This window comes from Pleurodeles waltl, chromosome 7 (assembly GCF_031143425.1).
Source record: "Pleurodeles waltl isolate 20211129_DDA chromosome 7, aPleWal1.hap1.20221129, whole genome shotgun sequence".
Lineage (NCBI taxonomy): Eukaryota > Metazoa > Chordata > Amphibia > Caudata > Salamandridae > Pleurodeles > Pleurodeles waltl.
The window spans coordinates 78961042-78973179 of NC_090446.1; the positions used below are offsets into that span (position 1 = coordinate 78961042).

Here is a 12138-nt window from a genome sequence, read left to right on the forward strand (position 1 = left end):
CATGAATGTGTGAGTGTGTGTGTCTGCATGTAGATATTGTATCAATCACGCCCATATAGCAAATATTGCTAAACATATACTTTTATAAACTGTAAACAGAATTTGAAAAGCAAAACAAAATACTTCCCCATCTCAGAAAATAATTTAATCTGAAAAGAATTAATGGCGAGCTCCACACCCAAAAATCAATCTAAAATATTTTATGAAAGATATTTACACAGGAGGACCAATTACAAATGCTACAAAAACCTATACGGACCTATCCCGGGTGTGTAGATGGAGAAGCCCTATTGGCTAGTTTTTTACACTTTTTGCAATTTTTCATTCTTATGCTGATGTTGTCTTGACTGTGTGTGTGCCGAGACCCACCAGGAATGGTGAGTTTGTCAGCCAGGAAGGCAAGGGCACCAGTTATAACATCTTTGTAGAAGACATATCTGGTATTGAGCCAATGGCATTCCAGTATGCTGGGTCTGGTGTGGTCACATTTTGTCAGGCACTTAATCAGGCGTGTGAGTGTGAAGGATTCCTTTAGGTGGGTCACTGTAGAGTCTGGGCAGGGTGGAGCAGGGCACTAACACCATCAGGGATTTCTCAGAGGAACAAGTTTAAGCTTGTGGGTCACATTGTTTGGGCCTTGTGGTAGCTCAGTCATAATTCACATCAATAATGTGGACTTTTTCCCACACAGTGCAAGAAAAGTGAGTGGCCACATGAATACACCCACAAAAAAGAAAACATATTGGTCTTTGAAATAATATATGCATCAGTACTGTCAAACTCAATTTATAAAATACAATATGGACAGTAACACCCCACTCCAACTCCACCTATCCAAAAAAGATGAATAATAGAAAAATATATGCGTAGGAAAACTGAAATGAAAATTCCACATTTGCCTTGTTTCAGGGTACTTAACAGATGCTAAGGGCTTCATTGCAAGTACTGGCTACAATCCGTCTTGTTAACACATCATCAGAATTGTGAGTTATGGAGATTTTATCGCAACCAGTAAATACTGCATCTTCCGGATAAATTTAAACAGACCAAACCTGATGAAATTAACTGTGGTGAATATTTTTGTAAAATACCAGGGTGTGGATTTTGTGCTGTTAACAACAAAATTCACATTATTCCCCATTTTGCGGCGAAACCTTGCAATTGGGGATAATCCTCGCACATGAAAGAATCCGAAGATCTTGGCGTCACTGGGGAAACCGTAATGAGGCCCTACGTGGCAGACACATAAGGGAAGTATAGAGTCCACGTAGATGCTGATATGGTTCTGGATTGCCATTATTGGTGCCTATAGAAAGGCTCCAAAGCTGTGATCCTGGCTAATGTGACCAGGAGAGGCACAAAAACCTCAGACACGGAGGCTAGCAGAAACTGATCACCAGCCTTAGGTGCAGACGTGAAATTGAGTAACCTCAAAGAGCGAGAATTTGAGTAAAGAAGAGTAAACTAAACTGCATTCACCATAGTATATTGTGGCAGGAACGGTGTAACATGCAAAACTATGAAACACACACTGTGATAGGTTAAAAAGGCGATATCCGCCCAGTAACTAAGCCCATTGCGGCTGTCTTGCTTGGTGGTGTGGCCATGCTTCTGTTGATGTTTCATAGCAATGGAATCAAAGCAGCATCCATGCACTCCCAGATGCAGGAACATTCTCCTCTGAAGAATGACTAAGACCATGAAAAGCGTGTGGGGGTTTCCCTTATGAGCAACTATTTGACTTAAACAATAACAGAAATGTGAGTAAACTGAACTGTATCCTCCAGGAGGCCTGGTGCAGCATGTGAGAGTAATGCCCACACACTCTGAGATGTTGAAAGGGGCTCGGTCTGGTGTAGGGTAGATGAGCCGATGCCACGCCCACACTTCTTTTGTAACTTTACCACTGGGATGTGTAAAAAAAGCTTCCCAAATGAAAAGAATGTTCTAAAGAAATACAAGAACTAGGGGCCAGATGTACCAAAGGATTTTACCCATTCTGTGTCTATGGGGAAAAGCTTTCCTACATATGGCCCTAGGAACCAAAGATCTAAGCTGTATTAGAACATTGGAATGCTGGAGGCTCCATTGAAAACAATGGAGTGCTGCGGGCTTTTACTGGCCGGTAAAAGCCCGCAGCGCCAACATTCCAATGTTCGCTTTGTTCACAGCAACAGCTGTGAACAAAGACTCACGGAGCCAGAGGGGATTTTAATCCCCTCGGGCTCCGTGAACATTTTTTTTTTTAATAGAACATTCTGCCCTGTGTGGCAGAATGTTCTAATAGCCTTAGAACCCACCGTAGCGGGCTCTACCGGCTATTAAAGTCCCTCTCCCTTGTTAAATGCCCTCGCCTTCGGCTCGGGCATTTAACGCGGGGAGCGGGCCTTTAATAGCCGGTAGAGCCTGCTACGGCAGGCTCTAAGGCTATAGTATGTCAGTTGTTTGGTATTTCACCCTAGTAGAAGGGTGGTAAGCAGCATGAAAGGAATATTCTCTTCTGAAGAAATGAAAAAGCTGTGAAACTAGAATGAAGTCCCACATTGGGTAACTGAGCCCAATGCACAGTCTCATATTTCCTTTGTTATTTCACCTCAGGGATCTGTAAGCAGAATGCAGGCTTTCCAAAAGCAAGTTTTTTTCTTCTGAAGAAATGCAAAACCCATATTCTCCCTAAAGAATGGCAAACAGCAAAAATGCAGGCAATAGAAATGAGCTGAATTTCATCTATCATTGCATTGAGACAGGACTGATGCAGTGTGTGAGGGTGTGAACCATGCCCTGCAGAATTTCAAGGGTTAAACATTAAGGGGGTCATTCTGACCCCGGCCTGGCTGGAACCAGCAGAATACCGCTGCGCGGTCAAAAGACCGCAGCGGGTATTCTGAGTTTCCCGCTGGGCGGGCGGGCGACCGCCAGAAGGCCGCCCGCCCGCCCAGCGGGAAACCCCCTTCCATGAGGATGCCGGCTCCGAATGGAGCCGGCGGAGTGGAAGGGGTGCGACGGGTGCAGTTGCACCCGTCGCGATTTTCAGTGTCTGCCACGCAGACACTGAAAATCTATAGGGGGCCCCTGCAGTGCCCATGCCGGTGGCATGGGCACTGCAGGGGCCTCCAGGGGCCCCACGACACCCGTTCCCGCCAGCCAGGTTCTGGCGGTGAAAACCGCCAGAACCAGGCTGGCGGGAAGGGGGTCGGAATCCCCATGGCTTTGGGCAGGGGTAAACCGCCGGTTGCCCTTTTCTGACCGCGGCTTTACCGCCGCGGTCAGAATTGCCCATGTAGCACCGCCAGCCTGTTGGCGGTGCTACCCCCGGCCTCCACCCTGGCGGTCATAGACCGCCAGGGTCAGAATGAGGCCCTAAATCTCTGAAATTTAATAAAAGTGCAGATCTGAAGTTATTTTAAATAATTAAACATCTGTATTATGCCTTCAAACAGGGCAATACATGAACATTGGGAACCTTTCCAAAGTATTCTGAGGATCAGGACCAGGGCCAGGAGGATCAGGAGAAAGATATTGGGTGGTGAATGAATGCTGTACTCCCAGCTTTAGAAGAGGTTTCAGCTGTGCAGTGCTCCAATGATGTGTGTTTGCCATCGGATTTTAATAACACGAGCCCCAGTGGTATGTGCTGCTAGGTGACTGACCTTACTGAAACACAGTCCATCAAAGCCAGCCTCCAATTTTGGTGAATTTCAAAAGAAACATTTTGATGGATTTGCCACCAAGACAGCCACTGCAAGCCAAAGCAGGGCCACTGGAATTGTGCTATTTTGCAGCCATGGCATTTTCTGAATAAATATAGACTAGCTGCTCTTGCCAAATAAGTCATCATGTTCTATATAATTTACAGATTGTAAAATAAAATGTTTTTTTCTGCTTACCTGGGACTGCCATGATGCATAATTTGGACCTCTTATCCACATAATTAGGGCTCTCGGTTTTATGCCATTTATTTTGTTCAAATTTCAGTCTGTATTTATCCATATTTATTTATTGGCCATCTTAACTGGCATTTATACTTGTTTATTTTGAGCTTTGCTAATAAATTAATTTGTGTAAAGTGGTATATTTCCACATTTATTTATTTAACTAATAAACCTGCACTCCTGCTTTGATGGATGTCACGTTTTAGCAAAGTACCTGCCAAATATAGCAAACACTACTCCCACTGGTAAATATTAGCATAATCTATAAATGTATGTTAACATATGCTTTCATTAAAATAAATCTTTTCCTGGTTTTTAACTGCTGATGATGTCTATCTGCTCATCTGCTGACCTGGAATTCTTAAAGGACGCTGGAAAGTCGCTCATATGAACCAAATACAGACAGAAACACATTAGCCCAGATTTAAGAAAAGTGGCACTTCATGTAATGAAGCACCACATTTCTTGTGCCCCATCGCGTCCCCATAGCGCCACCTTGTATGCGCCGTATTAATGATACGGGGCACCATGGTGCACGTTAGGATCAATAGCATCATAATTTCTTACACTGTTGTGGTGCTTTGCAGGATTAGCTCCAACAATGTTGGCGCTAATCCTGCAAAGTACATAGAGGCACATTATAAACAATGGTGTGCCTCAATTTAACGCCTGCACTGAGCAGGTGTTAAAAATGACAAGAAAAATGGTGAGTGGAACCTCACAGATTCCACTGCATCATTTTTCGGGCCTCCTATCAAGGAACACTTGCATACATTATGCCTGCTCCAGGCATAATGTGGCACAACGGTTTACAAGGTGGCGCATTGTGTGTAATGCACCGCTTTGTAAATTTGGTGCAGCGTTTTTGCCAACCTAACGCCATATTAGCGTAAAACAAATTACGGTAATGTGGCACTAGGCCCTTCTTAAATTTGGGCCATTGTTCTCTGTCTGTATTTATCTGTAAAAAATAGTAAAAATGGGAAATTGTGTGTCTTTCACATAATCTAGTGACCCTGAACCAAAGTACATTCTCACAGGCCTTCCTGCACTCACCTTCCATAGTTATCTGCCAGCAGTCCAACACAGAGGGCGGAGGCCGTGGCCCCCAGGGCCAGAATGCTGACAGTGAGGGACCAGAGCATGGTGAGGGTCTCAAGGGGCATTGGCTTTTCATGGCGAAGAGTCCAAGTGTCGTTGAAGAACTCCTCAATCATCTGTGTAGGAAGCAGAACACAAAGAAGTATTTTAGAGTTACTGAGAAACGGGGATGCCCGTTTAAATTGGACAAACACAAACACAGTGGCAGATGCCACAAATCTCATGGGGAAGGGTGGGACAGGGGGATAGGGAACAATAAAATAAAAAGTACATTTTAAAAAACACCTCGCTGCCGCCTCCGCCGGCTGTCTTCCTCCTCTCCCGATCGTGTTGGTGTCCCAGCAGCTCCTGGGACACCAGCACAGGCTCTACCTAGCATGAGAACAGTGTCAGGATTGGTCTGAGCAGCTTGGCCTGCTGCTCAGACACTGCGTTGGAATCTGTGCTTTTTCTCCAACCTGGGTGTGCAACAAAGCTGGGTTGCGGAAACCTAAGTGTGCATGTCAGTTTGTCCGACCTAAAACGGCCAGCCAAACCTAAGACGGGCAGCCAAACTGACATGCGCACTTAGATGCACTCACTCCTCCCCTCCTTCCCCTCCCATGGCCAGCCCTGCCCCTTCCTGCAAACGCTGGCTCAGAGCCAGCAGCTGAAAAATAAAACGATAATCAAATATTGTTTTATTTTTCAGTTGCTGGCTCTGAGACAGTGGGGCGAAGCACCTTCGCTATTGCGAAGGAGCAGTCCCTGCACAAACATGTTTTTATTGAATCCTAAAGATGCTTGCATATTGACAGAAAAGTTTAAAAAAGCAATATTTCTTAATATATTTAAACTACATATTCAAACCTGCTTGTTTGAATGACCATGTTTAACCCATAAGTGGATTTCTGTATTAGACTTCATCTTAGGGGCAATCTGGAATTCTACAACATCATAAAAGTTCTATATTGTTAGGAAAGTGTCTGTATCTGGGGTACTCAACATTTATGAAGGGAGGGATCTTGGCCTAGTGAGAATACACATCTTCCAGTCATCTCAGTGATCCACAACTTAGTTCCAAAATTCATAATTTGGAGTTCACCTTGATAGCAGTGTAAATGCTCTTGCTCTTCTCTGTATGGGTTGAGCAGGGGGTGATGCCTGTTCGCGCAGTGCAAAGTGGATAATGCGTACTTGAGCAGTTCTTGAACCTACCCTAATAAAAGACTTACAATAAGTCACCTGAAGGAGATTTGTAGTAAAACATGGGGGTTGTTGCTCAGACACACTTTGCCCATGAAAGGCAAGCTGAATATATAAAGAGGGTCATGTTCAAGGACCGAAAAAAACCTGGGAAAATCGGTGCACATCTTTCAAACTTGAAGTACTCTAAAGAGGAGCTTCTTGCCCTTAACAACCTACTTCTTGTCCCTACATACCAATACCCTAAGGGACTGATACTTCTGTCTGCCTGCATACTATGTAGCTGGGAGCCTAAGCTACCCCCGTCTAGTATTATATGTGACAACATGTTTACTAACCCTAATAAACCCCCTTCAAAGCTCTTCTTGTCAATGTAGGGTCCCTGCCAAAGCACACGGTTAGTTTTTACGACCTTTTCTGTGATGAGAGACCTGTCATTCTTTTTATCACTGAAACCTGGATCTCAGCCTCTTCTAAACCTTTTCCGGAAACTGCCATTCCAGCTGGATACAAGATTCAGAGCCTTGACCGCACAAATGGTGGAGGACAAGTCGTAGCCATTATCTTTAAGGACATGTATCTGTGCACAAGGTTTTGACCAATGACCTAGTAGAGGCGGGAGCTCTTGGCTTCTGCCTAACTTTGATTGCCCAACAATCGGTCGGGGGTCTTCTGATTTATCAACTTTCAGACCCCACCGGCCTTTTTCTTAGCTCCATCAATGAAGTGGCATTGCAGGTCTTACTATGCTTTGCACACTGCATCATACTCAGGTATTTTAATATCCACTGGGATTGCCCCTCTGATAAAGACACTCTCAGTCTTATCGATTTCATAGCCCCTCTTGGCTTTTCACAATCTGTTGTTAACCCCACGCACACCGGGGGATACAGTATTGGCCAGATTTTCTAAATAAAACCTTAAGCATGTCCAACCCCCTCCCTCTCCCATGGACTGATCACTATCTAATGAATTTTGATTGGGAGGTAACTTCACATGGAAGTCAGAAAACTTCTATCTTCAAACCTTGTCCTTTCACCAGGACTGTTTGCTAACCCCATTGGAAAACATGGCGCCTACCTTTTCTCCCCACTTAATTCAGACATTCAGGTCGTTGACAATTGGTTCAATCCCTGGTGGAACAGTTACCTCCCTCTGTCGTTACATAATAGGCAGGGCAAAGCCCTCCTGCCCCTGGCTTAATGAACCTCTTAGGCAGGCAACAAGAAATTACAGGCAGGTAGGCAACAAGAAATTACAGGCTGGAGGATAAAATTAAATATAAGTTAGCACCGAAAAGTTACACTAATCTAATTAACTTTACTAGAAAGAGTTTTTATGAGGAAAAAAATCGATAAGGTAGATAACTGAGCCAACTGTGAGCTTCAAGATTGTAGAGCAATTCCTTGATCCTGTAGCATGTCTCCATAGCGTAGATCCCTCTGCCAAGTGGTGCGAACAACTGTCTTTTTTCTTTAAGAATAAAATGCCAGCTTCGTCAATAATCATGGAGAAGTTTGTGAATCGGCAGCTTTCCAACAACATGGAGTCCAACATGCTCCTCCATCCCAGTCAGTCAGGGTTCAGACCTAACTTTAGCACTGAAACTGCACTCCTGGAAGTGTCTGAAGAGATCAAGTACACTTTAGATGCTGGTGGTAAAGCAGTCCTGATCTTGTTAGACTTTTCTGCTGCTTTTGATATGGTCCCACACTCCAGGCTACTTGCCCTTCTTCATGACATAGGCATCAGGGGCACAGAGCTAAAGTGGCTGAGATCCTTCCTTGAAGATACTTTCCAAATGGTCCAGCTGAAACCTTTTTCATCTAGTAAGGGTAGTGTCCTGGTGCGAGTGTCCCAGGGCTTGGCCCTCAGCCTAACTAAGTTTAACATCTATATGACTCCCTGGGCTACACTAGTCGAGTCTTTCGGGACCAAGATAGTTTTGTATGCCGATGACACCCAGTTACTCTTTTCTTTTAAGAAAGACGAGCTGATCGATCAAGATGCCATCAAGCCCTGCTTATCTGCTGTCTTTCAGTAGATGGGTTTTAATCAACTCAAATGAAACACTGATAAGACTGAGATTGTCAGTATTTGGACACAATTTCACTTTTGACCTACAAGCTCATTAACAGGTTGAGGCTCCTCCACCTAATGTCCAAGAAGAAGTAGTGAAAAACTTTGGTGTTAAGATTGACAAACATCTGACTCTTCTGGCCCTGGTATTGTACAGATTGGACTATGCCAATGCCCTTTACACAGGATTCCTACAATATCTGCCGCAGAAATCACAAACTGTGCAGAATGCATCAGCCTGCCTGGCTTTCCAATTACCTAGGCATGTCTCGATCTCGTCTCATTTGAAGAACCTACACTGCCTGTTAAAAAATGATCCTGCTTAAGACATTGACCCTTATGTATAGGGCTCTGTACCAGACTGGACAAGAATCTGTCCTCCAGGGTTCAATTCTACTCCCACTTCAGGGTGCTGCGCTCATCCCTCGGCCACTACGCCAAAGGTCAAAGGGTAAAGCGAGCACAAAACAGAGGCAGATCCTTCTTCCACTTGGGTCTTCCAGCTTGGAAAAGCCTGCATGCCGAGTTATGGCAAAGGACAATGAACGCTCTTTTAGAAAGCAACTTAAGACCTGGCCTTTCACTCTCTAACGCATCGCTTTGCCTATCTTACTTTCCAATTCGACACTCCCTGGAGTAGCCGCGTGCTTTAGAAATTCTGACATTCATTTATTCATCATGAGTGCAAAAATTCATAATAGTGCAGTGACACCCCAACTGGTATTTACCGTATCCTGAGGTATTGGTATTTCCAGGTGTAGTTTTACTACATCAGTTTTCACGTAGACCTCGTAATGAGGACCATAGACATGTAATGATATGTTAATTGTAAGGAATTAGAAGACAGATGTATAAACAAATGAAAGGAAGTGCATGTACTACCTACAATAGTGCGTGATATGCAAACGGCAAGCGACCTCTGTGATATACCACAATGGAAGATGAAGATGAAGAAAGTCTTAATTTATAGAAGTGCACATGCGTCATGTCTAAGTTATGGAATCACACACTCACTGTCACAAATAGAGAAAAAAACACAAAATACAGAGAAGCTGATTCAGCAGATAAATGTGAAAACACATTGGGGGTTATTCTAACTTTGGAGGAGGTGTTAATCCGTCCCAAAAGTGACGGATTTACCACCAGCCGTATTACGAGTCCATTATATCCTATGGAACTCGTAATACGGCTGGTGGTATATCCGTCACTTTACCGTCACTTTTGGGACAGATTAACACTCCTCCAAAGTTAGAATAACCCCCATTGTGTACTACATAGTTTTTGAAATACAAAACCACAAACAGAAGTGCACCATCACTAAAGTAGGCCTAATTGTAGTATTACACAACTTAGCAGTTTTATCGTCTTCACAATGCTGAAAGGCTGAAGCTGCCATTTCATGAGGTAAGCTAGGTGGCACCTAGATCTCTGGATCAGCCTTGGGATTCAAAGCCTAAAAGAAGGTACTGGGCTAATCAGTAAAGTTGTAGCGCGATCTGGTTTCTCTAATTCCAGAGACAAAGGCCAAGATTTGCTACAAGGATTGACCAGTTTCCCCTGGGATCTTTGGTTCCATAGAAATGACTTCACAAGTTGCTTGAATTCTTCCCGAGCCACAGAGAGCGAGAGTATGTGGCGTAACGGCCAGAGCTGATGACTTAGGAGCTGGGGAACCAGGTTCAAATCTTGGTGTTGGCTCAACATCCTGTGATTCTGGGTAAATCACTTAGGGCCTGATTACAACTTTGGAGGAGGTGTTAATCTGTCCCAAATGTGACGGATATACCACCAGCCGTATTACGAGTTCCATAGGATATAATAGACTCGTAATACGGCTGGTGGTATATCCGTCACTTTTGGGACGGATTAACACCTTCCTCCAAAGTTGTAATCAGGCCCTTAATCTCGCCATGCCCACCAAATGTGAATGTGTCCTTGTGTACCGTCACTGGTGCTCGTGTAAAGCACTCCAATACCCTCAGGTCCAGTTCGCGCTATATAAAACCAAAAAAAAAAAATAGATACACTGAGGTGCATGCCTGCCGCAAGTAATGGGTCAAATTTAACGTAGAAGAATCAATCGGTCAGTCTTAACAAAAAAGGACCAAGTAATCCACAAAAATGAGGATGTTCAGTGTTGTATTTGAAATATTGAACCAATAGACTGATCATCACACTGAAATCAATGGTAGGTGCTCCAAGTGATGGCGCAGTGTAAGTGAAAATGAGTGTGCCATTCAAAATAACAAAAAAGTACAAAAACAATAAGTAATTACAAGGGGCCAATGCCCATGGAACACATGAATGAATCAGTCACAAACCCTAACTCTTGTTGTTGGTGCTGAAAATGACAACACGCTAACATTTCAGCTGACATCTATTCTTAAAAGAGCTATATTAAATGTACAAGAAATAGTTCCAAGTTTTCTTCAACAACACAACTCTTCGGAATAGTCTGTTGCCACATGCCATCATGTCCATCAATACAAATTCTTAGGCTGCAACCTGGATGTCATTTTGCAGACATGGTGGGATTAAGATTTTTTTATTTTAATCTCCACAAACCTTTCTCTTTCATGACCTAATTGACCTTCTGCAAAAAATTAGTTTATAAAATGACACACATGACAAAAAGAAAAAGGAAATATGAGAACATCTCTTGTGAAAGCACGAACGCAAAAAGTGCCCGAGTAAGCAAAAAGGAAAGACTTGGGGACAAGTTTATATGCAATGGAGTGCCCTTCCTGCCACAATAATGGTCAGCTGGCAAATCTAAAAGCAGATGGACCATAGTTGGGTGACTGTAGTGACTACTCTGTCTCCACCGTAGCCAGAGTTCTCCAAAGGCCCGAGTTAGTAAGGGCTGTCAGAGAATTGTCTGTACGTCCGCCAGCCCAATTTAAATGGACAGACATATAAATGTTTTTGACTCCCTTTCACAGCCAGGAAATTCCTGGTGGTAAGGGGCAGTAAAAACATAAAAATGCACCCCTCACTATGGGAGATGACTCTCACGGTGAGGGGGACAGCATTGTTTTTTTATTTTGAAAAACAAAATCCCACATTGGCATTTTGTTTCCGAAAAAAAAAAAAAATGCATCTTTGGTGTTAGAGCTCCGTCATGTTTGACAGAGCCATACGCCAAAGTTACAATGCATTCACAGGAACCGCCTTGACTGCAGTTGCTGTGAATCTTTCAAATGACGGTTTCAATGGACTTTTCTAAATCTGTCTGTCACCTTGGCGGAGGATGGCCTGGCCCCCTATATTGAAATCGGGCCCTTAGTCACAAGTTCATTGGAGCACTTTGGATCTGTTTGCCATATTGCCTCTGCCAACATGTCACTTTGGGCCAGATGTAGGTAGCCTTTTGTGCCTCGCAAACGGCGAAAAACGCCGTTTGCGAGGCGCTAAAGGCCTCACGCAATGCAGAAACACATTTTGCGAGTCGGTACCGACTCGCAAAATGTGTTTCCGAGTCGCAAATAGGAAGGGGTGTTCCCTTCCTATTTGCGATTTGCACCGCGATGTAGACTTGGTCGCAGTTACCATCCACTTAAAGTGGATGGTAACTCATTCGCAAACGGGAAGGGGTCCCCACGGGACCCCTTCCCCTCTGTGAATGCTCACAAAATTATTTTTTCAGAGCAGGCAGTGGTTCTATGGACCACTGCCTACTCTGAAAAAAAACGAAACAAAAAGGTTTCAGTATTTTTACTATTTGCAGCTCGTTTTTCTTTAAGGAAAACGGGCTGCAAAGAGAAAAAAAAAAACTGCTTTATTGAAAAGCAATCACGGACATGGTGGTCTGCTGTCTCCAGCAGGCCACCATCCCCGTGAG

The 12138-nt window shown here is 43.9% G+C and overlaps 1 protein-coding gene across 2 annotated transcripts in view; it reads right to left on the reverse strand.

Annotated features, from left to right (window-relative positions):
• The window catches only part of LOC138303681 (solute carrier family 2, facilitated glucose transporter member 1-like), a 91439-nt gene that overhangs the window by 39437 nt on the left and 39864 nt on the right, over positions 1–12138 (reverse strand). For both annotated transcript variants that reach the window (XM_069243008.1, XM_069243007.1), the window contains exon 4: positions 4989–5149. In XM_069243008.1, coding sequence (XP_069099109.1) covers positions 4989–5149 — 161 coding nt within the window. The remainder of the gene's footprint in view (positions 1–4988; positions 5150–12138) is intronic.